General features: G+C 45.8%; 1 protein-coding gene across 1 annotated transcript in view; it reads right to left on the reverse strand.

Annotated features, from left to right (window-relative positions):
• The window catches only part of Clstn2 (calsyntenin 2), a 616,509-nt gene that overhangs the window by 102,254 nt on the left and 487,496 nt on the right, over positions 1-26,759 (reverse strand). The window contains exon 5 of the mRNA NM_134377.2: positions 23,388-23,537. Within this exon, the coding sequence (NP_599204.2) occupies positions 23,388-23,537 (150 nt within the window). The remainder of the gene's footprint in view (positions 1-23,387; positions 23,538-26,759) is intronic.

Here is a 26,759-nt window from a genome sequence, read left to right on the forward strand (position 1 = left end):
AGTCACACCAATTTCCATCCATGGCTTCATGAGGCCTAGGGGACCATTTCTATCTAGAAGAGTGGAGGGATTTGGGTTTGAACTTCAACTGCTCCAAACCCAGACATGTGACCTTAGCAGAGTCACTGTCATCTCCTCTGAAATGATTCCACCTGTCCTGAGGTGATCAGGAGCCTCAGTGCAACCCAAGGCCTCAGCCCAAGGACCTTCCCATGATGCCTCTGTGAGAACATCTCACTTCTGGGTCACAAGCTTCCCAAACTGCCCTGCCTATGAAAAATAAAATAATAAAAAAAAAACCAAACAAAGAAACAAACAAAACCCTTCAAAATAAAACAGAAATCCTTCTCTGTAAAAGGTCTAAGCAATTCTCTTGCTGCCCTGTACACTGAGCAAGTGTGTGGTATATTCAATAAGCTATAGTAATAATAGTAATAATAATAATAATAATAATAATAATAATAATAATAAAAAATTAAATATACTTAGTAAATTAGATAAATCATCCAAGTTGTGATTAAAAACAAGGGGGGTAAATATGCTATTGACTGACATAATATCTCTCTGTATTATGATTGAAATACGTTTGATTGATATGTACTTTGGGTATTAAGAAGTGATCAAGTCAAGATGATTAAAATATCCAGCACTTAAAAAAAAGGTTTAGATGTTGGTTTACAAACTGACTCAATTTTTTTCTTCTTAAGTGAACAGAAAGTCCTGACTGCCTGCTGTTTTAATAACAAGGCCTAAATTACCCTGCCAGTTTCCCTGAGGATGCTAAGACTGGAATGGCATCAGGATTTAAACTCTGTTTTGTGGATTAAGGATCTGGAAACATGATGATTTTATTAAAATTCCTGCTAAATTTAGGAATCCCAATTCTTATTGGGAGACTAGTAACCTCCTAGAAGTTTCACACTGAATGCCTGGAGTTGGAAAGAAGCAAATCAGAGGTTTCCAGAAAGCATAAGCTTTGTGCCTTTTTTACCAAGACATTCCAGTCATTTTGTTGTCCCAATGTGGCCTCTGAGAATGTCACAGGAGGGTGAAAGGGACAGAAATGGGCTTGGCCTAGACACTCTCCTTTCTTTCCGTAGCTGTGCATGACTGGGTACCTCCAGCTCTTCCCATTCTCAGCTCTCAGGAGCTGAAGGAGCATCAGGTGTCCTAGGAAGTTGCTGGACTCCCATAAGCCGGTATCTGGATGCTGGGATACTGGGGTTGGGGTGTGGGAGAATACGAAAGGAGTTCAAGGAACAGGTTTGAATGGGAATCATTCAGTGCTTTCTCTAAGATATGGTAATTTGGATTTGGGCACCAAAGGTCTAGTCTGCTACAAGAAGAAGCTACCATGGTACCTGGCTAAGCAGTGGCCATCTTGCACAATCAAACTGGGACAGTGGGTAAGGAAGGAGTTGGCTGCAGAGGTCAAGTGGAAGTCAGCGGGCAATCTGTGTAAGAGATTTAGATTTAATTTCAGGGCCAAAGAAGAGCCATATGTATGTGTTTTGAGAGGCCATTAAATACGCAGAGTGGTTTTAAATGCTTATTTGAGAGCTAGGCCAGCCCCTAGGAGTCACTTTCAGAAGAGCAGAGCACTCCTTCTGGCTAACCCAAGATCAGTGTATGCTCTGCTATACGAAGGGGTAGGGACCTCTATCCAGCACAATTCAGTCAGCTTTCCACATCTAGACAGACAGGTGCTTGACTCTGGCTTTGCCACCTCAAGTTCTTGGATATGAGGTGTCACTTGCTGGGCTCTCCCAACTTTCATTTCACTTGAGGACCAGTCAAATGCAGTTTCTCTGTGCGTGCTCCAAAGCCCATGGGCAGAAACTGTTGCTGTTACAGTCATTCATGTGTTTTCCTTCCTTGTACCACTCTACATGATAGGAACTTACTAAGCCCCTACTATGTACCAGACAGAACGTGGGGGATGGGAGCCAGGGTCCTTACATCTTACTTCTAGGAAAGCCACAGTCACGCATCAACTTAAGGTTGACAGGAACGAGGTAATTTATAGCACCAAGGACACTCGAAGGCTTTCTGGAGGGAGTGACTAGGGTTTGTTTTAATAACAGGTTTTTAACCATTGCTGTTATTATGTGTGTAAGGCCAACACATCAGGAGACAATTGCTGCTGGAGATGTTGCGATTCTCACAGGTTCCCCAGAGAAATGAGTGACCGTACAGGAGCAGTGGTGCCACTCAAGAGGCAGAGGAAAGGCCAGATTAGGAATTTCAGAGGCCTCTAAGACACCGGAGCTGTGCTCAAGGGTGTGGTACCCATGTCTGGGTGACTGGGGCATTCGGACATGTGTGAGAGACAGCTGTAGAAGGTTTACAGTGGATTGGTTGGTTTACATTTTACAGGGCAAGCAAAGCTCTAAATAGCAATGCTTCAAAACTCAGAAAATATAAGAGTTTATACCACGCTATGGAATCAGCACAAAGCCACAGGTTAGAGGACAACTCCAATACAGCTTCCCCAGGGCTGGGTAAGTTCAAATGGTGTGACGTAGGTAGAAAAGATGTGATGTTCATCCAGTCTCAGTTTGAACAACCTAGCAGCCTGGCATGACTCCGAGAGTTTGGACAAGGCTACTGGTGCCTGCTATGAGCACAGGCTTTAGAAAGGAGTGTTGGCGACAGGTGACCAGGACCATAAGAGAGTTCTTTGGTATATACAAAACAGTCCCCCATAGCCCGAGTGGAGAGAGTGAGTTCTCAGAATCCTGTTCCTTCATGGCTTCTCAGGATGAGCCCCTCCCTCAGCATCTGGGCTCCTCATTGGGCAGGGCCAGGGGATGGTAGATGTAAGGTACAGACTGAGCAGCTGGACCCTAAGTGCAGACACTGCCTCCTCTGCTACCAATGGCTGGACCACGGGCAGGCTATGACACCTTTCTACAAAATGGGGGGAGGGGTGAGAGAGTAGAGGTGGGGGGAGGGGGACTATGGTTGTATCTCCTGAGGCTTTCCTGTACTGAGATGGTAGCAGGGAGAGGCCTAGCAGAGCTCAGGGAATGTGGGCTGTCTTTTTAGGCTTCTGAATGCTGGCTTCCTCTCATGAATGCCTGAGAATCTGAATGTAGGCTGTCATCCATGCAACCAGCCCTCTAGAGAGCTAAGAAACACTGTTCTCCATCTTGCTCCTACCAGCCCGGTGAAGGGGAAGTGTTGTTCTCTCTTACCCGAGAGGGAGAGGAAGCTGGGTCTGGACAGGGAGTGTATGACTCCCTGGGAATCTTATGGCCAGAGGCTGACCTTCTGTTGTATTGGATTGATCTGAGCCCTAAACTTCCAAAAGGATTCTTTGCCTTTCTGACTTGATTTTCTTTTCCCACCTTGTCAGTCAAGGCTCAGATTCTTCCTCTGTTGGAGGGAGGCAGGAGTTGGAGTCACTGAAGGGTCTGGGGTGAGGAGGGCATGCGATCTGAGCTACTTGTTGCTTGGAAGGGTCCCTGATGGGTTGGTTGGTTGCTGTCACTGTCTTTAAGTTCCCAATGATTTCAAAACGCCAGGCTCCTGGTTTCCATTGGCACCAGAGCCCACAAATGACATGACTGGACCTCTTTGCCAGTTTTCATTGGTCATGCACTTTAACCTTTCTAAGCTTCAGTTTCTTCATCTGTAGAATGGGAGCACTAACTGTCTCAAAGGGAGGCACCATAGCGTAATTACTAGGACTAAGGCTTTGAAGCCAGCTGATGTGATCCCAGCTCTGCTGCTTACTTCCCGGGGCAAGTCATTTCCTTCTCTCTATGTGAATTTACTCACGCAAACACCTAGTTCAGAGTCAATTATAGTGTTTATATGAGATAATAAATGCCAACCACTTAGCCCTGCGCCTGATATGCATAGGCACATACATTCCAAGTGTCTGAGTGTTAAATTATTTGCCTTTCTCTTTTTCCAATTAAAAACAATTACACACAGGATCCGTTTAAAAAGAAACACAACACAAACTCTGTGAACTCAATTACAAGTGTAAGGACTCCCCTCTCTTTTTTTATGACTGACCTCTCTGCCATTTGCTATGTTTTATTTTAGCAACAGCATTTTTACTACCTTTTAATTCCCACTAAAAGAGATAATTAACTACAAAGAGCACAGAAGGGAGGTGGCATGGACCTCTGGACCCAGATCTTTGCTTAAGCCTCAGACCACACTCTTGCTGCTCCCTCTTTCTGGGATTCTAGCCCTTCTCCTACTCTCAGCTCTGGAATGGAGGTTTCTCATGTCTACTTTGGTAGAGAGTCTGTTCCTACTTTCATCTAATCCTGGCTCCTGAGAAACAATGATTTACCTATTTATGTCCCAGCCTCATTCTAGAGTCAGATCAGTATGTCACACACTGAGGAAACACTCAATAATTATCTGTAAGGTAAGTGGTCATGTGCATGACTCAGAACAGGTGCATGTTTGCACGCACACATGCACGCACATGTATTCTGCCATTACTGCTGTCCAACTTCAGGAATATATTACTATCCTTACGATTCAGCACACATTGCCTATCTCTCATCCCCCTAGCACCTGCTCAACTGCTAAGTGACAGGCTGCCAGGCCTTAAAGTGGGCTGGATTCAAGACACCCCCAATACTGTGTGTGGAAGATAGGGTAGGTGCATGCATTGAAATTATTATCAACTACTTTAATGTTGGGAATATCCTCACATTCTTTGCCATATTTAGTTTCCTTAATTATTGTCAGTGAATGCCAGATGAAGTAACTCAAAATTTGTCTTGCCAACGACACATTTTCTCTAGTTTACAGGGAGCAGAGGGGATTTCCTCCTGTCCCGGATCAGCGATGTAACTGGTTCTCTGTCTCATCCTGCAGACCTCAGAGTCACAGACAGCAGTGGGTGTTCCCAGGCTCATGCCAACAGCACTGGGACGCTTCAGGCAGCTTCTTGCCCAACAGTCAGGCTTTTCTTAGATCTAATTTCCCGGCTTTTCACTGAGAACAGGAGAACTCGTGCCTCCAGCACAGGGCGTGCTGAGAGGACTTGTCTGGCAGACCGGAGTGATCCATGTCTACCTCACCCTGTGTGGTGTGGGGCCCAAAGCTTCTCCCAGAACAGGTTCTCTCACTTGCTCTGTATCCTGATCTGACTCTTCAACTTGTTTGCTACAGGCCTACCAAATCCAGAGAGAGAGAGAGAGAGAGAGAGAGAGAGAGAGAATATGAAGGCAAGGTACCCAGCAGTTCTTTCACAGAGTAATTTCATATTTATCCATTCTAATGACAATAAAATTCTGGGTGGGCATATTGGCCATCCCTTTCACTTCAAAAAAATTGTTTCTCTTTTGGTTTTATGACATGCTGGTCCATGACTGATTGTGAGAAACCTCAGTCCTTCCCTGAAGATAACTTGAGAAGCTCTGGTTTAAGTAGTACTTATCAAAACTAGTTCCTAAAACCCGCTTCAAAGGCCTTCAGCTCCAGCTTAGAGCATCCCAAAGTTTAAGCTGTATATCCAGGGTGCTTTTAGAGCCTACTAAACCTATACTATGGTTTAGATAGCTCCCAAGGCCAACATGTCTTCACTCCAGTCTGACGGCCATCAGACTTCTCCCCTGAACTAATTACTATGAGAACCTCTTTACTTCTCTTTGTTTCTCTGTCCTTTACATGGGACACCATTATCCAAGTACAACTCTTTCAACTTCTCTTATGAGATGTTCCCTGTCCCAGACTTTGCTTTCTCTTCAGAATTCACTCATCACACAAGGCCCATCATTGTTCTTCTTGGATTTCTGTCTGTAAACTGCATGGGATGGTGGCTGGCTTTAGTTTCACCCCAAAACAAACAAACAAACAATGACTTCCTTTCCCAACCTCAGAAGATTGCATAAATAGACTCGGAAAACCCAATTCTAGATAATATTTGACAAGAAATTCCCTCACATCTATGAGCCTTGGCCACACAGGATGAGTCAAAGAAGATTCAAACCTTGTGACTGAACACGTGCTGAGGAATTCTGTAGCTACTAGATAGTAGCATAGTGGAAATGAGACATCATAACAAGGGACCTCACATGAAGTTGTCCTCCCTTTCTTTTGGGACACAGGGTATAGTCTCATAAGTACCACAGATACAGGACAGGGTTCTTGTAACATCCTAGAATATGCCTTTCTGCTTCTGTAGGGCTATACATCTCTGTCCCTATTGCATTGGGGTTTTTAACCAGTAAAACAACAGTGGATTCTGCATGGGAAATTTTAATGGTCTATGAGTGTTATGGAAAAACTCCAGACCTCAGTATTCCTGGGTAGAAAGCAGGTGGAGGGAGCCATTCAGCCGCTGAGGAGGACATTGTTGCTCCAAGGTTACTTTTAGATTTGGTCAAGATGGATAATGAAAAAGGAAGGACTTCATGAGTTGGAGCCAGGAATACCATAGAACAATGCACAGAGCTGCACCCAGAATTTAGAGCCAGGGCCCCTTCACGAGCCTTCCTTCCCCATAGTACAGAACTTTAAACCTTTATCCATAAGATTGCATCAGTGCTGTGAAAACTGATGGACAGTAATGGATTTCCTTCCTTCCCTTTCCAGAATAAACCTTCTTACAGGTTATCCTGATCCTGGACTCTGTGCTGCATATTGTGTCTGTGTATAGCAAATACCATGTCCTCTTTGGATCACTGGTCTCTGAACAGTTCGCTCTAGACCTTGTGGGCACCATAGCTTTGGGTGGTAATTTGAGTAACTTTTGAAGATCCTAGGGAAGACACAGATGTATTTTATAGTCACAGAGAAGAGGTCACTTGTGATAAAGAGATTTCTTTAGGGACTGGATTATTGCCTGTGGCTTTGGGTTTAGTTTGTGGCCTGATCAGTGGAGCGTGGATGAATGTGACAGCAGAGAGTTCTGTGTAGAAGCTCGGTGAGGCAATGCATGTTTCTATTCACTCTTGCTAGTTTCTGTATCTGTTCCCCCCCAAAAAAACCATATGCACTAGATAGGCTACTGAACAGTGATGTTTATAGAATAAGAAGATGGACTAGAAAGTCCCCCTGTGACCCGGAGTCAATACCAAGTTTAAAAACAAGGCTAAGTATCCTGCCCCCAGAAGGAGCTACTAGAATGGGTTGACAGTGGTTTGGAGAGAATGCTGGGAGAGAAGGGAGGTGTCAGTGGACTTTGGTAGAGCAGGAAGGTCAAGATCCTAACCCATGTGGAGATGGATCTAGGATAAGCTGGCTAAAATTCTCATTTGTCTGTTAGGGAGACAGCCTGGTGAATCTGAATGAGCAGACATGAAGATTATGTTATGGGATATTTGTGAATATATGGTACCAGAATGCTGTGGGCACGTCTTATTCTGTAGGGTGATCTTGGCTTGCTTTTAGCTTGTCTTGTGGCTCTTCTCCCATGGGCTGAGGAAAGAAGGTTGGAGCTACAGCCCATATCTTTCCTGAAGTTGCCTCCCAAAGTCCAAGGCTCAAAGGAGACAGATAAGGAGTCCCCTGGAAAGTTATCTTGAGTTTTCTTCACACTTTGCTGCATTCTTGTCACACATATTGATTTACAGTTAATCACAAATACAAGTGAATGCTGATTTGGAGTCAGGCTAGGCCATATAGCATCGTCCATCCTTGGACTGCATTGTCTAGCATGTTAGTTTCTATTTATTCACTTATCTTTGCAGAGAGAATGCTGGGGTGGGGGATGTCAGTGGACTTTGGTGGAACTAGAAGGTTAAGATCCAAACCCTAGTGGATATGAATCCAGCTCAAGCTTGCTAAAGATTCTCACCGATCTGTTAAGGAGGCCGTATGGGAGGTCTGAATCAGTACTGTGTGTGTGTGTGTGTGTGTGTGTGTGTGTGTGTGTGTTCATGTGGATGTGTGTGAATGAAGACGAAGGTGTGTGTGTGTGTATGTTGTGTGTGTGTGCTCATGTGGAGGTGTGTGAATGAAGACGAAGGTGTGTGTGTATGTGTGTGTGTGTGTGTGCTCATGTGGATGTGTGTGAATGAAGACGAAGGGGTGTGTGTGTGTGTGTGTGTGTGTGTGTGTTCATGTGGATGTGTGTGAATGAAGATGAAGGTGTGTGTGTGTGTGTGTGTGTGTGTGTGTGTGTGTGTTTTGACAAAGTCTCACATTGTCATAGAGTTTAGACAAGTTGGCCAGGGAGCCCGAGGGATCCACTGGTCTCAGTTTTCTCAACACTGGGATTATAAATATGTTGCATTATATGACCCCACTTCACATGGGTTCTGAGAGTTGAACTTAGATCCACACACTTGCATAGCAAATGGTTTACCAGCCCCTTGTGATTGTCTATTTGTCTGCAGCTGTTGACTACATCCAATCAAAAGTCCCAGAAGAGCATGGGTTGTGTCCATTTTGTTACCTTTCAAATCTCCAAAGTAGGACCAATTTCTAGGACACAGTAGGTTTTCACTAAGTGTTTCAGAAATGAATTGCAGGGACGGCACACATTAGAAAAGGTGTCAGTGCCTGCAGGGACTCCCTGGCCTGGTTGCAATGGTCAGTCTCTCTTCCCTTTGTGCTTGATGTAGACTTCCTAGCTCATTCCAGTCCTTCTGAATTGAAGATGATACCATTCTGCTTGACTGGCTTTGTCTTTATCCAGTAGGCTATCTTTCAGGGATCCATACATATCTGCCCAGACCTTAGGCAGGTTCTGCAGTGGCCATCCTGGCTCAAGCACCTGAGATCCCTTGTCCCGGTCCCAGCAGCCACCGGCCTTGTATGTGTTGCACAAGGGAACCCTCTGTTCTGCACAGATCTGTCACTCTGGGATGAGTGTTTCAGTTCTCCAAGGGTGTACTCTAATGAGTGTGGGTACCACCGTGGTTCAACCCATAATAGCCCTTTTCTTCCTTTCCCTCTGGTTCCACACCGTGTGGAAGGCAAGAGCAGCGGCAGCCAACACAGAAGAGACCCATATGTTGCTCAGCTACCGGGGCCTTGAGCTTCTGCCTTCTCTTCAGCCTTTGTGTAAGCATTCGCCTCCACCTTCAAGCTTCTTCAACAGAACAGGCTCAATTCTGAAGAGATGCAGGTACTTCTGAGCAGCCCTGATGAAAGATACTTCTCCCAAAGGGGAAATCATCAACCCAGCCAACCAGGGTACTTTCTTGTGGATTTATAGAAATGCTTCTCTCTCATGCCCAATAAACATGAGCATTTTCAGGCAATTTTCTTATCTTGGGAAAAATGTATTATTGGTATAAGACGGAGCATCTGTTCTTTGAGAATATTTACTTTTATGTCTCTGAATAGCATTTACAATGGAGGAATATGGTTTTTCATGCATGCATTTTCCAGCCCTTTGAAAAGATGGCTTATGTATGTTTTGTCACTTTCTAGTCTTATAAATCTCATTAGTTTATCGGTTGCACACAACTTTAAGATCTAATTTTACATGGAAAGACTTTGACTCTGAGTGGCTCAAGAGCACGGAACTTCACATTTCATTGGACAGTAGTCTCAAGTTAGTAGTCTCAATTCTCATGTCTTGGAAAAATACGTCCCAAGCCACAGTCTACAGAATAGGAGACTCTAGTGCGCACATGTGGGGTGCTGGGAGATGCAGCTGCTGGGGGATGCAGCTTCTCACCGCTGCGGGCAATGCTGAGCCCTCAGAAAAGGTTAGGAAGGTGCTTGGTAACTTATCTCAGGCCTCAAAGCCTTCGGACTTCGGGCTAGCCCACACACTCCTGAGAAAGTAAGAAGTTAAACACTGTGGAGAGTTAATGTTCATGAGTGCTGTGAAAAGAAAACTAGAACCATGACAGTGCCTGACAAGCACCAGCCTACAGGACTCCAGGACTCTGCCAAACACATTTGCATATTCCTCAATGAAGGAGCATCATACATCCGGTGAGGTTTTATGATGTGGGAGAATATGCCAGAAGTAAGAAAGATCATAAGGTGCACGTGGCAGAATAGAAGAAGAAAGCACAATGATGGTAATGTGGCATTGTTAAATTATGGTTCTATCAATGAATAGCCTAGTAAGGGCACCAGTGGAAGGGGAAGCCCTTGGTCCTGCCAAGACTGAACCCCCAGTTAACGTGATTGTTGGGGGGAGGGTGATAGTGGGGGGAGGATGGAGAGGGGAAGCCCATATAGAAGGGGAGGGGGAGAGGTTAGGGGGATGTTGGCCCAGAAACCGGGAAGGGGAATAACAATCGAAATGTAAATAAGAAATACTCAAGTTAATAAAAAAATTTATGGCTATATTTTATTATTTATTATTAGCATTATCATTAATATTATTTTATCTGTGTGGACGAGTTTATGACGGTGTAATTGTGTGTATATGTGAGTGTATACAGTGTTTTGTGTGTGTGTGAAAGAGGACTCAGTTGTGCTCATCCCTGTGGAGGATAACTGCATGTCAGTCTTTGCTGTTACCTCGTCTGAGGTTCTGCTGCTCTGTCCTCCAAGCTAGCTGGCATGCAAGCTCTCAGGGACGCTTCCATGTCCACCTTGCATCTCCTGCAGGAGCTTTGGAACTACAGACTAAGCCCTACTGCACCCCAGTATACAGGTTCTGGACAGTCAGGCTTCTGTCCTCATTCCTGCACAGCAATTCTTTACTTACTGAGCAATCTCCCCTGCCCAACTGCAGGAAAATTTTGAGGGGGTTATTGCTCTTCCATTTTTTTAATCTTTAAAAAATGATCATAAACTCTTTAAGTAAAGATAACATCAAAAGTTATGGTGGCCCAAATGCCACTTCCCTTGAAGTTTCCGGTAGGTTGATATCATTATGCAGGTGAAGGCAGGCAAGATAAAATGAGGCCTCTCACTGGATGAGAAGGAAGAGGGGCAGGAGCAGAGGTTTTAGAAGAAGAGGGAGAAGCAGGAGAGAAGGAGCTAGGAGAATCAAGATGGAAATGGAGAAGGACGACCCAGATCCGGGTGGTCTTGATTGCCAAGGTAGCTGGGATGGATTTCAGTAGGCAAATTTATCTTATCTAGGTGGGAGGTTTATATCCTTACCAATTGGTTGTGAGATTATTGTGCAGATTGAGAATTTAACATGTAAATCTGATTGTTGGGTTGCAGTTTGTTGAGTCTTGCTTTCACTGGATTGTTGGGAGTGGGAGCAGAGTCTGTGGCAGGGAGCCTCAATAGGCCAGCCCATGCTGGACTTCTAGAACCCTGAGTTTACCCGGTAGCTGGTATCAGGTTTGCAGCTAGTAGGGAGCCCATATGGTCCCACGGGTGCCAGAACTAACTCAAGAGACAAGTGTGGCAAGGTGCCACGCTGGAATGGTTGGTGGACAGCCCGGGTCAGAGAGTACTTGGGGGGCAGGGTGGAGCTACTGAGATAAATTAACACTGGTTCCTATGGTCTGACAGAGCCGGAACTAGCAAGAGAGTGACCACCCTGGTACTCGAGGGAACTGGTTGCGCCATTTTTTTAAAGGTTGCACCATTTTTTAAAAAACCGAAACAGGTTCCCCTAAAATGCACAGCACATAATATTTACCCAAGAAACATCCTTCTCCTATGATCAGAGGTGTCTGTGTCCCGTCTTTGTCACAAGACCCCACTGGCATATGTGACTGCCACTGATGGGGCACTTTGGGATTTGATATTGTGTGTCTTATAATAATCAGTTTGGATACTTCAGTTAGGGGCTGAAGTTCAAAAGCCCATAGTCTGACAGGGAAAAACATACTGTCAGCATTTGCTTCTGGCTGATGGCCCAGAAGAAAGGCTCCTTTGCCCAAGGAGGTCATGGCAGGTGGGAGATCCCGTTGTCATTAATAAAGCCTCCCAGCAGGGAGACAAGGCTCCTACTTCTCACAGCCCCAGACCTACCTATGGGAACCTGGTTGCTATGATTCAGGGATTCAGAGTCTCAGACCAGAGACAGACACTGGCAAGGAGGACACAGAGGGTATCAAAGTCATCCTGGCAACTGTCCTTTGCCAGAGACTTTGACATTAAAGTGAGACAAATGAAGCTTGTTTTAAACTCTGCCTAAGGCAAGGTAATTAGGTCATGGTGGCAGTACCCTCCTAAGAGATTAGGTATTTTATTATGGGACTAGGTTAGGGCTAGAAGAAGGAAAGCAGGATTAAATCACAGGACTCAGTCAGTGTCCAGGAGAGTGGGTCATTATCAGGTAGTCCAACCTCCATGTGTCTCTCAGCCACAGGTTGCTCTTACAGGCTCCTGTTTCCCTCTCATCTCCCTACTGTGTTGTGTTACAGCATAAGGCCTTCAGCAGATGCCAACCTGATGCTCGCACCTTATCTGGTACTTTTGATACTCTAGAACTGTGCGTAAAAACAAACCTTTCCCCTCTGTGATTGATCCGGCCTCAGCTCTCCATATAGCTACACAATGTAGTCCAAGAAAAGCAGGGAGGAAGGAGCTTCCTTGTTGAGGCCCCCTTTCCCGTTGGGAGCGAGGAGACCTTGGTTATCACATCCGCCATCTTACAGGATCCTTCTGAAAGGATCTAGGAGTTCTACTCTTATTAACTGTCTACCTCTGAAGCCCCATTGAAAACTAAGAGGCAATAACTTTTTTTTTTTTTTTTTTTACAAATTCCTCAACCACATGGTGGATGTCTGGCCCCTTCTGTCATAAAGCAGTATGTGTTGGGTAGATGCAAACAAATTCCTAGAGGACACAACGACTAATTAGCAAGCTCTCCTGTGGGTTGCTTTCCCACCACCGATTCCCAGCCCTGCACCTTCCCCAGCCCCTCAGAGCACCTAGCTATCTTCACTCACCTTTAGAGCTCAATTCTAATGCTGTCTCCTGGGCAAAGCCTTTCTAATGCTGGTCAAATCCCCTGGACAGCTGAGCACAGGGGCAAGTGCCTTCCATCTCAACTATCACAGTCTGGATGCACTTGTCACTACCCTGGCCACTCTGTGTTGTTATAGTCTTGCCTGCCCCTCACCTCACCACTGCAGGTCATGGTGCCCAGGGGTTCATTACTGGCTAGACATTAAGCAAGCTCTGAGGACATTTTCTTGCACATTGAGAGCTTTCTAGTTGATCCTAGACCACAGCTGACCCTCTGCATGATAGGGTGGCATCAGAGCCCTGAAGGTCACATCACCCATCAATGCAAATCCACTCCATCTACTAAGAGCACATGTGGAAGATATGGGGAGACTTATGGCTCATTCTACCTACTTCAGGTGAAGAAAGCGTAGGAAGAAGAGGTCTGGCCTGCCTGCTACTTAGGCCATAATCATCAGAAACTGAGTCTGGCTGGTGTACAGACAGCATGACCTCAAAGCTGGCTGGGCTAATTACCTCTTGACAACAGAGAGCAAGGAGGAAGCTAATGTCCTTTTCAGGGTCTCTTATGCACGCCATCAGCACATATGCTATCCATCTGGGAAAGGCATTGGCAGGAGGCTCACTTCACCCTGACACACTTAAGGCTGAGATGTCCAAAGTAGTACAGCCAGCAGGCTAGACTAAGAGGCTGGTCAGACTCCCCAGATATGTTAGTGGCTTGTCTTCATTCCAGGCTTGCTTTCTGTTATTAGTAGTATTACTTTAGTCATTCCCACATGCACAGTTCTTCCTTGTGACAGCCTCCTGGTAAAGGCTGATATTAGCCTCATTTCGCAGATACCACACTTGAGGGCTCAGAGTGACTAATTGGCTAGTCCAGTGCTCTGGAGTCAAAGTGTGGTAGGCCCTGAACTTGAACTCAGGTTTTTCTGATGTAAGAGGCAGAACTCTGTTCCTACCAACTTCCTATGGGGAAGCATCCAGTGGACTAGATCTGTATGAAAGAACTTATAGGCTATGTCGGTGGAAACCATAGTCTGGTGACTATGTGGCTCAGGCAGTTTCACAAACAGAGATTCTAATGACCTGAATCTAGTCATGGTTTCTCCTCTTTAGCATCTCACATGCGTGTCCTTGTCTTAGCCCTTTCCCTTTGTGGTTCCCAAGAGGTCACTCAAGGAGTCTGGTGGATATCTGTACCTGTAAACGCTGAATGAAGCAGATCCCAGTAGTGGGCTTACAGGGAGGAGTGATCCTTCCCCCTCCCACCATCCTGGAGGCCAGGGTCTTTCCTCAAAACTGCCTTGTGCGATGATACCATGCAATGTCTCTGAGCGTACATTCTCCATTTGCACTGCTCTGCTGCAGCGCTCCAAAGATAACAGTGCCTTGCATTTCCTCTGAAGCATCACAGAGGACCAGGATGGAGAGCCTAGTATCCAAGATGGCGCTGGCCTGGATATCATGAACCCTGTGGAAAAATCTTAACCTCCGTGTCCTCCTCTATAAATGTGTAAGCATCTTTTAGGATGTGTTAAAGAGTACCTGGCCCTTAGGTGCCACTTGGCAAATAGTGATTACCCAGACAGCAGTAGCTATCGTTGTTGTTTTCAATATTGTGTACTGTGGCCATCCACCCCTCCCCCGAGGGCTGAGATTATTGGCCCATTTCTTCCAAACACAGGGGCCAGGTAGAGCATGCTACTTTGATCCAGCAGGTCTTTAAGCACATTAGGATGCCACCGAGTAGGTAAACCAGCATCCCTTACAGAGCCATTTGTTGCACCTTAATGATCGGCTATGTCAGAGATGTCAAAACAGGTCGTTATTCATAGCGGAGTGCCCCATGAGGCCCACAGCCAGAACAAGCTGCTCGGCTGGCAGCTCTCAGCTGAAGCAAAGCTCAGGGTCACCCTCGAGCAGCCAGCCGCGCTCAGGCCTTTGCTAGTTATTTGGGACAAAATTGCCCATTGTGGTTTTAAAAATCAGAGCAAAAGGAACGCAGATGAGCTACTGTTTGCTGAGCATGCTCTGTGGTTCTGTGCAAGGTGCCTTCTATTTGATCCTGGAGAGTTTAAATGAAGGAAGCCAAGGCTAGATGGGAGTAGCCTTCCAGTTCAGAGTAGTGACAGCTAAATTGGGACTGTGTCCCACTCTCTGGGACAGTGTTGCTTTTCCATTGCCTCTCCCTTGATTCTAGTCTTTATCACCAACATTCGGGGTATGCTGATCAATCTATGTATTCTATGTATTCTACCAATCTGTGTATTCTATGTATTCTACCAATCTGTGTATTCTATGGGGTGTGTTTATTTGTAGGGCATCCCTTATTTGCCCGATCTTAACCAAAGCATTGTTTGCACCATGATTTAAATATGGCAAAGTATTTCTACAAAGCAATCTCTTTTGGTCATAACAATCCGATAAAAAATAGTTTGGCCAAGAATTATGATTCATAATTTATTGTTGAGGAGACCAAACCGAGGGCGGAGAAATGGCTGAAACAAATCCTGTGACCAGATAGGAGTGAAGCTAATCTTTGAGTCCAGTCCACATTCCATGTCCAGCTCGGTAATCAATAGCTTGTGTTTGACCCCTGTGCCCTCTATCTTCTAGGGCTCCAAAGCTTTCCCATGTGGGGGTTAGGGTGCATTGCGTGGCAAAGAGAGGAACAGGGATGGTATTGGAGGAAGATTGTAGAAAGACTGAAGGTCAGACAGAGATGAGTGGAGAGTAGGTTATGGGCCCAAAGAGGAGAGTGAAAGGTCAGGGGAAGCCCAGGGGCAGAGGAGAAAGAAAGTGGGTCTTGAAGATAAAGGGACTGATTACCTGGAGATGAGCTTCAAATAAGCTACGTGCCACCCTGATGAATGGAAAGGAAGGTAGGAGATTTTTATGGTCTTTGTAGGCTGTTTACATAATACAGTAAGCTACTTCTTCCTATGGTGACAATGGACAACACAGGCTTTATAGAGGGGTCAGGAAGCTTTATCCTCCTCCCCCTGCTCACCTCTCCATGGGCTAGAAAGTGAATATTTAGATTTCGAGAGACAGGTAGTCTCTGTCCTCAGCAATACTGTTTCAGGGCATCTTATGCCACCTGCGAGGAATGGGGCTATGTCCCAGGGAACCTCTCGGCACCCAGGTTTGAATTTCTTACAATGCTTGTGTGCTATAAAATATTATTCTTTTGATATTTTTGGTAACCATTTAAAAATATAAAAATACATTACTTTTTAGTAATCACAAAAACACGTGATTCCCTAGACTTACCGATGGGCTACAGTTTTCGGAACCCTGGCTTAATCCATTATTACTGAAGGAGGCATTTGCATTTTAAGAGCGGATTATTCCTTTAAAAAGAGTCAGTATGTAATGGGGGCATTCCCGACACCCACCATACTATGAAGGAGAAGCTGGGAGCATTCCTTTACTCTGTGTTCCTGCCAGAGCCTGGTGTATCAGCACCATACTATCACCACCCACTTTAACAGACCGAGCGCCATCTTCTCAGTCCTGAAAGACTTGGCTCTAGAAGCAGGTCTGGACATCTCACTGGGCCCATCATCCACGATTTTGAATCACTTTCCTTCAGTAAATAAAACTTAAGCAAGCTCTTCGTTATTAATCTGAGTTTTAGAAGGGGCAGAGATGAAGCCAGCTGGTCCCTTGCTGGGCTTTATTCTCTTATGTTTGGGCCTGTGGGGGACACTAGTGACAGACACATGACAGGAGTTTGAGGTATATCCTGGACAAGGCTTCAGACCACCCCAGTGTAACTTTGTCTCCCAGTTATGAAGCCTTCAGATAAGACTACAGATCTAACCTCCTTTCCTGCCAAGCACACTAAGTTTGTTTTGGAATAAATACTTGGCTTTAGCAACGTACACTCATAAATAATCATTCTTTTTAGCTGGTCTCCATGCACTCAACCTTCACCTTGGTGGTTAGTGAAACCATTCCTCCCTGAGATCTGTGATAAGACCATTGACACAGGAAAGTCTCTGGGGCTTCTTGACCTCAGAATGACAATGAAGTCTTTCTTCCATGATCTCAACCCCTTTGGTCAATCTAGTCTTCCTCCTCTGTGCCTGGCCACACTGTGGTCCCTTCTATTTTCCCAACAACTGGTAGGACCCATAACAACCTTCTCTTCTGTGCTCAAAGCCATGTATTGATCTAGATTTGAACCAGGCCCCTGCCTGCCTGTTTCAAATTCAGAGCTTCATTTGCACTTATTATGGTCCCTATACCATGTCCTTCATCCTCAGTGTGCCATTGTTCCCAAGGCTAGGAGTTCTACTTGGTCATATCCAAGCAGATTAGGTCTTTGTAGGTCGTGCCTTGATAATGAGGTAGCCAGGAAAATATTACTCTAAGAACATCTTCTGCATCATTGTGTGTGTGTGTGTGTGTGTGTGTGTGTGTGTGTGTGTGTGTGCGCGCGCGCGCACGCGCGCACACACTTCAGTTCTCTCTAATGAGGCAACTAAAATAGGAGAATGAATACCAACCAGCAGCTTTTCTGTCACCATCTTTACAATGCAAGTGTTATAGACACATTCTGGTGGCCTTGATTGTGTCTTCTGCATGATCTTATTTAAAATGAAGTCTATCCTGTTGTAAAAATTTTTTCTTCCCAATTCAGGGTTTCTACCCCACCTTTGACCATTTAGCTCCCAGATAAAAGGCACACAAAACCTTTATATTTACAATAATATGCCTTAAACAGCACAAGAGCTCGGCAGATATCTATGCTCTATGCGATTAGAATCTACTTTCCTATTGATAACCATGAGGTATTACTTACTATGTTTCATCTACGCTGCTCTTAACTCCAACTGGCCAGCCCTCAGAGCTGTTTTCAAGACTCATCTAACCCATGGCAGCTTCTCCTCCCTTCACCTTCTTCTTCCCCATGTGGTTCTCCTCTGACCCTAAGCCTGGGAATCCTCAACTCCAGTATGTCTCTTCTTCCCAACTACTGGCTGTCAGCATCTATATTTACCAGTCAGAAATAACTTAGGGGCAAGGTCACATAGCATTGGGACTCTCATCTCAGGGCAACCAGGTTTTGGGTGCCTACACTTAGCATTACAATACACAGCAAAAGACCAAACCTCAACACTATCCACCCGTAGTAATCAGACCTTCTCTAGTCTTACTAAGTCTGGACCTGCATTCTATCCAGGTACCTGCGTGATCTGTGAGGAGCACCCCCTTCCCAAATGTCATATTTTCTTCCCCTGGAGAACCAGCCTGCTGAAACAGGAACATCTGGGATGATTTGATGCACCTGCAGAATCCTCCAAACCCCGGAGAACACAGAGGCTGAATCCAACTGCATGGCTTCATCTCTCTTCCTTTTGTTTGAATAGGATCCATCATCATGAAGGTTTGAAGAAAAGGTATTGTCTGAGCCCATGGAGAAACTTGCAGTCGAGCTGGGTGAAGTGCTGAGAAGGTCATGTCTAATATCCTGGAGACCTCTGCTCAGGGATCGGGGGAGTCTCTTGGGGATTAGAGAGCTGACTCTGCAACCCGGGAAGCCAAGATCCATTTGTCTGGTTGCCCGGACAATTACAAGTCCAGGGGACAAATAGTGATGGGCCACCAGGAAGGCCCATCTCCAATGCTGTCTTTTGTAGGCTACCATCTTGCCTGAAGGGAAGTGAAGTAGTGGTGTTTGGGTCTCACTTGGCAGGACCAGGTAGAAAGTATATAACCTGGCATGCAGGTTAAGGAGGACAATGCTATCAGTCTGAGAACCATGGAAGCAGGAAGAATTATAAAGAAAATCATGGGCAAGGACAGCATTTCTACAAACAACAGGCGAAATGAAACCAAATATACAAAACCTCCAGACTGACAACTGAACAAGAAATGAGGGACAGAATGATGCCCAAGTGAGGGGTCCACAAGGTCCTATGGTTTAGTTCCATCCCCATGGGGCCACAGTGCTGTTCCTGCCACCACCCCTGACAGGCTCCACTCTACCCTTTGGATCCTTTTCACTCTTGAGTGGGTATTTGTTGAGACCTGCACAGCTTAGGTATTAGCCTAACTGGGCCAACAGGGAATGAAGAAATGACAGATTACCACACACCGAGTGTGTGGGTCATGCACTCTGATGGAGACATACCAGCTGCAGCGGCCACCAGAGACTCGGTGTGTTTACTTTATACATCTGTGTCAGGGAAATGGGTTTATTGCATGCAGCTGAGCAGAGGGGCTGGTTTAGCTATTCTCTGTGGGGAGGGATTGTCTTGGTATTGCAGGTGTAGGCTGTTAATATCAAGGAAGAGGGAAGTACTATTGACACTCCCTACAAACACTGCCAGCATCTGCACACGGACCCGGGCAGACGAAGACTCTGCCTTTCCCTTGATCCTGACCTGGGGAAGGCTTGGCTGTTCCTGTGGGTCTGAGGTATTGGGGTGCTCTCTATGGCCATGCTCATGGTGACAGTATATATTGACTCAGCATTAATCTGCTCCCCACAGGTGTGGATCCTGCTTCATGTCCTCTTAGAACACCCAGGCCAACCGACAAAATTCCAGCCAACAACAGAGGGAAATGACACACCAAGATGACCGTAGTCCATGCATCTTGCAGGAGAGGCATGGTACCACCAGCCTGCCTCTGTCCTATGTGTGCTTCACCATATTGTCCTTCGTCCCACAATTGGATGCACCTCTAAGGACATCACTTTCCCAGCTGCTGGGTAAAACAAGGTGGCAGTTTATGCTTCTTCCCAGTACAAGCACAAAAGGGAACTTTCCCACTAGGAAAGCCTGTTGACCTGGTGTGAGCTGTCCCTTTCACTTGTCCATGTTACTGCCTCGGAGGAGCATGCCTGGGCTCCTGTTTTGCAAACAAACCCTTCCTTCCTCCTCTTGCTGCTAGCCGGATCCCTGGTAAGTCCCCGGTGCACACACTGGGGAGTGAAGCTAACATGTGAGTCTTTTGTCTTTGTGCAAGTGATAGAAAATTCAATGTCAAAAGCTGTGAGAGGTAGTTATGCCCTCAAGGAATCCATGTGCTTTCTGAGAAGTCAAGAGCAACCCACCGGAAAGGGGCAGGAGCTGGAAAAACATAGTCTCAGGAGACCACAGCTTGGCTGGAGTATGAAATAAAGTTGGCACCAGAGTCAGTGTCTGAGACACAGGTAAGTAAGGCCAGAGATGGAGCAAAGTAATGTGGGTGGGTGCAATTATTGTGATAGAAGTCAGGAGACTGCTCTGGACCATCACTGGAGTCTGGGAGCAGATTCCTGTGGGCTTGGGGAGGCTCCACCTATCAGAGGTCCTCTTGCTCAGCTGTGAAAAATCCCTGGAAGAAGCTGGCTGCAGGGAGGCTCTGTGGGGGTGCAGATTGGGAGCGCTCCTGAGGAGGCAGGGCTCCAGAACATGATGGATTGCTTTCACTGTGCTGCAATCCCCTCCTGCCTGCAGGGAAATGGCTTAGAACAGGTACAAGAATTCTAACTGCCAAGCTGTGTTTGCTGGCTTGAGCTGCTAGTAGGAAGTGAGCTGGAGAGGGGCCCGTGCTCTCCTACAGGACTGCAGGGAATCTCACTGGGCACATGCATGGGACTCCTCATAGGGTCTGAGGTCTTGCAGCTCTTCACTCTGACTTCAAGGTCTCGGCCGTCTATCTACCTTGCCCTCAACCTCTCTAACCATGCCTCTTCCATTTCCTAGTCGGAACAGTTTCTGAAAGCTGGGCTGCTCGTCTCTCCTCTCTGGCTCTTCTTCCATGTACAAAGTATTCCTTCAGCCATGTTTTAGTAAAGGCTAACCTCTCTACTCATCACTATGAGGTGGCTTCGTCTATGGGCAACAAAGAAACCCACAAGACGTGGCTCACTCTAAGTTGACCTGCAAAGCTGAGATACCGGACAAGGCAAGAACCACATCTGGAGCCATCTGGGTACAGTTTTCCTTGGAGAAAGATGTCCACATAGATGGTAGTCTGTAGTTTTGACCAATGGTAGAAGAGATAACAGGTTGGGAGGACTAGAGGTAAGAGATGCTTACACGTCTGGGACAAAGATGTTAGGTGGGTGAGAGAAGTGTTCTCTGGAGATCCTGTGCGTGGGTGTGTGTATGCGTGTGTGTGTGTGTGTGTGTGTGTGTGTGTGTGTTGGGTGTGTGTGTGTGTGTGTGTGTGTGCGCGCACATATGCTCATGCACGTGTGACAAGTGGCTGAAAGGTACTATAAACACTCCAGAACACAACAGATAGCCTGGAGAGCCCAGCTATAATCCGAAGGCTACCAGGGTAGTAAGGAGAGGGATTTGATAGAATTTGTAGCAGGTGAGCTGGAAGGAGAGGCTCTCAAAGCATAAAGCATGGCGGTAACTGCCACCACAAGTCACCAACTTAGGCAAGGAGCCACGAGGAAGCAGCTGGTTCTAATACCACACACGTGTAAATCACTGCCTGACATGATGAACTGATTCAGGGAATGGATTTTTTTCCTCTTTCCTTTGTTCCAGGAAAGACAGTTTTTTAAACTGAGGTTTCACTGCCCATTCATTAATCCTCTTAACATCATTAAGAGGCTCCTCGTGCCTGAGCCTCTGGTGGGGCTGAAGACAGTACAGGCAGCAGGCACCGTCCTGGCTGCCCAAGATCACTTACACTCATTGCCAGCACCATTACACACTACAGGGTAGGTGCCTGGTTCACCCTTCACACACAAAATTAAGCATGATGACAAGTTATTTTTTTTAATCATACACTTAATGCTAAATTTGCATAGATTTAACAAGTACAAAACTCTATAAATAATGTTTAAATATAGGCATGAACACGTTCTCCATAGGCTGTAGGTGCCTCATTTGTCAAAGTCAAAAAGTACTGGGATCATTTTTTTAGATACAACCTCATGTTTTGTTTTTCCCACTTAAAACTCCATTGTGATCATGCTCCCTGCTTCCAAAGCATCTGGTTTTTTGTTGTTCTTGTTGTTTTCTGGGCATTCTTTAGAAAGGGTTGTCTTTCACTGATGATCTTTCCAAGTTAAAATAACACAGTGACTTCCTCCTCAGCTATTCATTCATCCATCATTTCTTAAGCATCATCCATGAGGCTCAGGTACTGTGCTAACCTGAGAAGTGCCATAGTGAGCCAGGCAGAATCCTGCCTCCCATAACCTTGAGATCAGGCTCCTGAAGTTGCAAAACCAGTTTCCTATTCTAGTCTGGCTTGCTCAGCTCTCTTCTTTCTTTTCTTCCCTCATCGCTGGATTATTCCAGGGAGGCAGGTAGATTTTTTTTAAAACAGTTTCATTCTATAATCCAGGCTGGCTTCCAATTCCCAATCCCTCTACTCCACCTTCTTGGGTATGATATTGCAGAATAATGTTTAAATTATTCTCTATGCCTGGCTAGCATATCCATCTTTCTCTATTGCTTGATTCTAAGCATACTGATCTAAGGTACTGTACTTTGTTTTACACACACACAGGCACATGAACGTGCACACACATCCCACTACTTTGTTCAAGTCCACACAATACCAGCTCTCTCAGAGATGAGCACCGGGGTTCCCAGCTCTCTCCTCTCAGTTTATGCACATTCAGGCGGTGCTGTGGAAGCTCATGGAGAGCTGCCCTCTGAGCAGGGCAAGCGCAGGCAGTGTCTCAGCCACAGGTGTCTTTGCGTTCTGACTGCCCTGTCCAGCTGTGGTGGCTTGTACTCAGAACGAGTGGCTGGCACCACAGGATGGTTTGGCATCCGTGTGCTTGAGAGAGGCATGTGTGACAGACAGAGAGAGGGTGAAGAATGAGACCGGAGGCTTAAAAGGCACATCATTCAGAAGCAGCAAGCAGAAGCCACAAGAGGAGTGGTCTTGCAAAGCACTATGGAGAATGAGGAATTAAGACTGATAGCATCCTCAACACGTGCAGAAGAAACAGAGCAAGTCTGTACCAAACCCGAGACATAGAGACAAGACTAGCATCCATCCCTCTGTGATCCCCAGACCCAGTGATGCTGCTTAGAACAATTGTTACTGTTCTAAAGACCACTCAGTTCTTTGCAAGAACCATCTAGGCAGCTGCCCTCGCCTTCCCTACCTCCCATCAGTCAGTCACCAAGGGGATGACTGGAACATGCTCTGTCTTTGCTTCCTGAAAAATCTAAACAGACACAAAATGAAACTCCACTGAGGACCACAGTTTCCCTTCCCTGCACCAGGCGTTTAGAAACCCCCTCTTCCGGAGGCTCCATCCTTCTCGCCCACCCCTGTGTGGTGTGCATGAGGATCAGCAGACAATCCCTATGTGCTGAGCATGAACGCAGAACTTGACACACATCTGTCAGGCTCGGCACCCTTGGGTGAGGTCAACAGACCCTGGCACTATCTCCCAAGCCCTGAAGTATGATGAAATTTGAGCAAGGGACAATTGTGGTTAGAGTTAAGTTGCCTCTGATATTCTTAACTGTGAAATGCAGATTGTATCACGGAAGAGTTGTGAGAATACACGACGACTATACTTTAAAACTCCCTTTAGGCAAGTGTTATGAGATCTGTGGGCACAGCTGGCACCCTCTGTGGCCCAGGACAAGTTGCCTTCACACAGCAGGACCGATAGGAATCAGACTCACCTTGCCAGCCAGGCTTACACACTGGCTTCACATCCACCTGGACCAGGGTGTCCTGAGCAGCGGGCTTCTGTCCACAGTCATAAGCAGTTACCAGGATCTCATACTGGCGTTGCTTGTCATAGCTCAGCTTCTCAGTGTTTCTGATGTTGCCTGAAGAACAGGGAGACACATGCTCATCTCTGATCAAGTGCAGTAGGCTGCACTTATTCCAGTACTCTCTCCCATCCCACCAGCCTTCAGAGCCCCCTCCACCTTTTTGTGAAGACGAAGGCCAGCAGGAGCATAGCTGCCATCCATAATCCCCTTGTGCTTTGGTGGTAGGTTCCAAGGGACCACTGGGTAGATCATCTCTTAGTGCAATGGGGACTGCTAAAGGATCCCAAGCAACATCTGGAATCTAACTGGCCTGTTTTTACAAGTAGTAGGTTGGCAGAAAACCACCCTGAGTGTGTACACATGTGGCCCCCATGTGGGGCAGAATACCCATCTACCATGAAGCTTCTGGGAAAGAGATGGAATCCAGACAATATCCTGGCACATCATTTTTAGCATCTGGGCTTGTCGCCAGGAAGGCTCAGTGCTTCTTCTCACATTATTTTGCTACCAAATAGGAAGTAAAATCAATAAGAAAATGTGTGACCTCCCTTCTGAAAGCTGCACAGAATAACAGATCCCTCGCCCTGAGGAAAGAGACATTTTTCTTCTCCAAGAGAGACCAAACACTGTGTTTAGAGCCATTCATGGGTATTTGCTCAGAGGAATTTAATATGATCAGAAACAAATATTTGCTCATTAATGAGCAGAACATAGACTGGCTGGGTTTTTGTTTGTTTGTTGTTTGTTTTTGTTTTTTTTTTGGTGGAATGCTATTTTGTTCCAAGTGAGGGTGTGTGTGGATAAAGGCCAAGTGTTTAGTACTAAACGTTAAGATCTTCAATTTCTGGGGACCATTTCTTCCCTTTATTCTCTCTTTGTTTCTCCCCCTCCCCCTCTCCTCCCCCTCTCCCTCCCCCTCTTCCTCTCCCTCTCCCTCTTCCTCCCCCTCCCCCTCTTCCTCTCCCTCTCCATTTGATTTTGGCATTGATAGCAAACAAGAGCTCAGATGTTACCTCTTCTTACCCCAAGTGAAATTATGAATACAGAAACAAGAAAACAAATCAACAAACACAGAATGGTTGTGTCTGACACCTATTTTCTATTTCCCTAGTACTTTATTTCAACACTTAAATATTATCCATCCAGATTGTGGCAATGTGCTACAACAACAACAATAACAACAACACCAACAACAATAACACCACAACCACCACCACAATCATAGAAAACCAAACTTTGCTCTTAAGAGTGGGGAAGCTGATTTAGCCATCACATCTCCCAGCACATTCTGGTCCATGTCAGAAAATACAAAGACACCCAAGACGCTGGAACCGAGACACACCTTTGCTGTGTGCTCTCAGCTATTTTTGAAAACACAAAGCACCTATTGACTCAGGACCACATTTTCTAAGTAAAAGTGGGGTTGCTACCCTTCTGTATTGCCATGTCATATGTATGTAGAACTCCTTGTACTTTCTTTCACACATTGGCCTTACTCCTGAAGGCTTGCACAGGTCTGGAATGGTTCCTGGGATTGGTAGCAGTCCCTATGGTAGTGGTTCTCAACATATTGGTCCTGACCCCTTTGGGGTGGAATGACCTTTTCACTGGGTTCACTTAAGACCAATGGAAAACACAGATATTTACACAATGATTCATTATAGTGGTAAAATGATAGCAATGAAGCAGCAACAAAAATAAATTTATGGTTGGGAGTCACCACAGAGTGAGGAACTGTATTACAAGGTCTAATTATTCGGAAGGTTGAGATCCATCATCCTCTGGACTCTATGAACTTGTCTGTGGCTGTCCTTAACACAGGGAAGGACTCTGCCGAGCAGAAGTACCTTAAACTCATCACAAGAAATGTTTCTGCAGCACCCTATTGGTTTTTGAGCACAAGTATTTCTCTTTCTTCAGAATGAAATGAGTCCAGAAACTCATGCCACTTAAAAGAGGAAGGCTCCGGGTTGACAATTGGTGTAACATTAAGCTGACGAAGCACTATTGATTGTAGCAGAAAAATAAACACACAAAGGGAATCTTTAGCTCAATTTGTTGCAGCTCTACTTCCGGAACAAGTCTTAATGAAACTGTCTGGGAGACTAATTTACTTTCTCCACCACCACCACCAACTGCATGCACGTGCAAATGACTTTCAAAGGGAAGAACTTGAAACATTAGGTCACAAATGAGGGTATAATAACGTGGCCCATTGTTGCATGGGAGAGGGTTGTTTGGGGGAGAAGACACACATTTAAAAATGCTTTGAAAGCTCAGAGAGAGCTTTCAAAAAGCAAACATGCAAACAATCAAACAAACAACCCACCATCTGTTGCAAATGTTTCTTTTACTCCACCTATGAGTGAGCTTTTACCTCCTGGCTGCTTACCAGAACAGTAAACTTAGGTGAGCTGCAGTCTGTTCATCAAAGTCTAAATGAACTTGGAGGTTAACCCTTAAGGGCCAATCAAAATTTACCTCACATATTAATTAAGTTACTATTGCTTTATTTTTTTTTAATTAAGTGTAGGAGAGAAGGCTGAAGTCAGCACACAGCCCTTCACCCTTTTGCAGGTGGCATTTCAGTCGTGGCCGCCCTTCTGGAAATGTGCTTGGTGATCTATGGCAGTTACTGTGAAATTGCCCAGACCTTTTCAGAATCAATCCCTCAGCTCAAACTTGGTTCTAGGAAAATGGCAAAGGGAACAAACCGCAGACATGCGCGATGCTGCTTGTCTCCCTGCTATATCCTAGCAAGTTCCCCGTTGCATGAATTTACTCAGATATCCAATTCCGACTTTATTGATAAACCTTTGCGACAAGGCTGAACTAAGTTGTCAAGGACTCTCATCCTCGCTCCTCCCAGCCGTGGGAGCATTGGTGGGCCTCCCTCAGGTTTATAAGGTGCAATTGACAAGCCCTATATGTTTAGGGTATTGTGTTGTTGGCCTTTCAGTCAGTGTGACCTATGTGTGATAGGAACAGGTCAAAAGAGGAAGAGATATGTTTGGAGTCATGGTTTCAGGGCTTTTAGTCCATGGTCCATTGTTGATTCTGTTTCTTTGGGGCCTGAGATGAGGACAAATGTCAGGAGCATTGGGTTGGCAAAGATAATTGCTTCATAGTGGGCCAGGAAGCAGGGAAAGCCAGGAGAAGTGTGGACAAAGTATTCCCTACCAAGGCATGTGTCCAGTGACCTACTTCTTTCAATGAGGCCTCCTCTCAGTCCCCACACCCTCCTACAATGCCATCAGAAGGCTCATCTACTGATGA

This window comes from Rattus norvegicus, chromosome 8 (genome assembly GCF_036323735.1).
Source record: "Rattus norvegicus strain BN/NHsdMcwi chromosome 8, GRCr8, whole genome shotgun sequence".
Classification (NCBI taxonomy): Eukaryota; Metazoa; Chordata; class Mammalia; order Rodentia; family Muridae; genus Rattus; species Rattus norvegicus.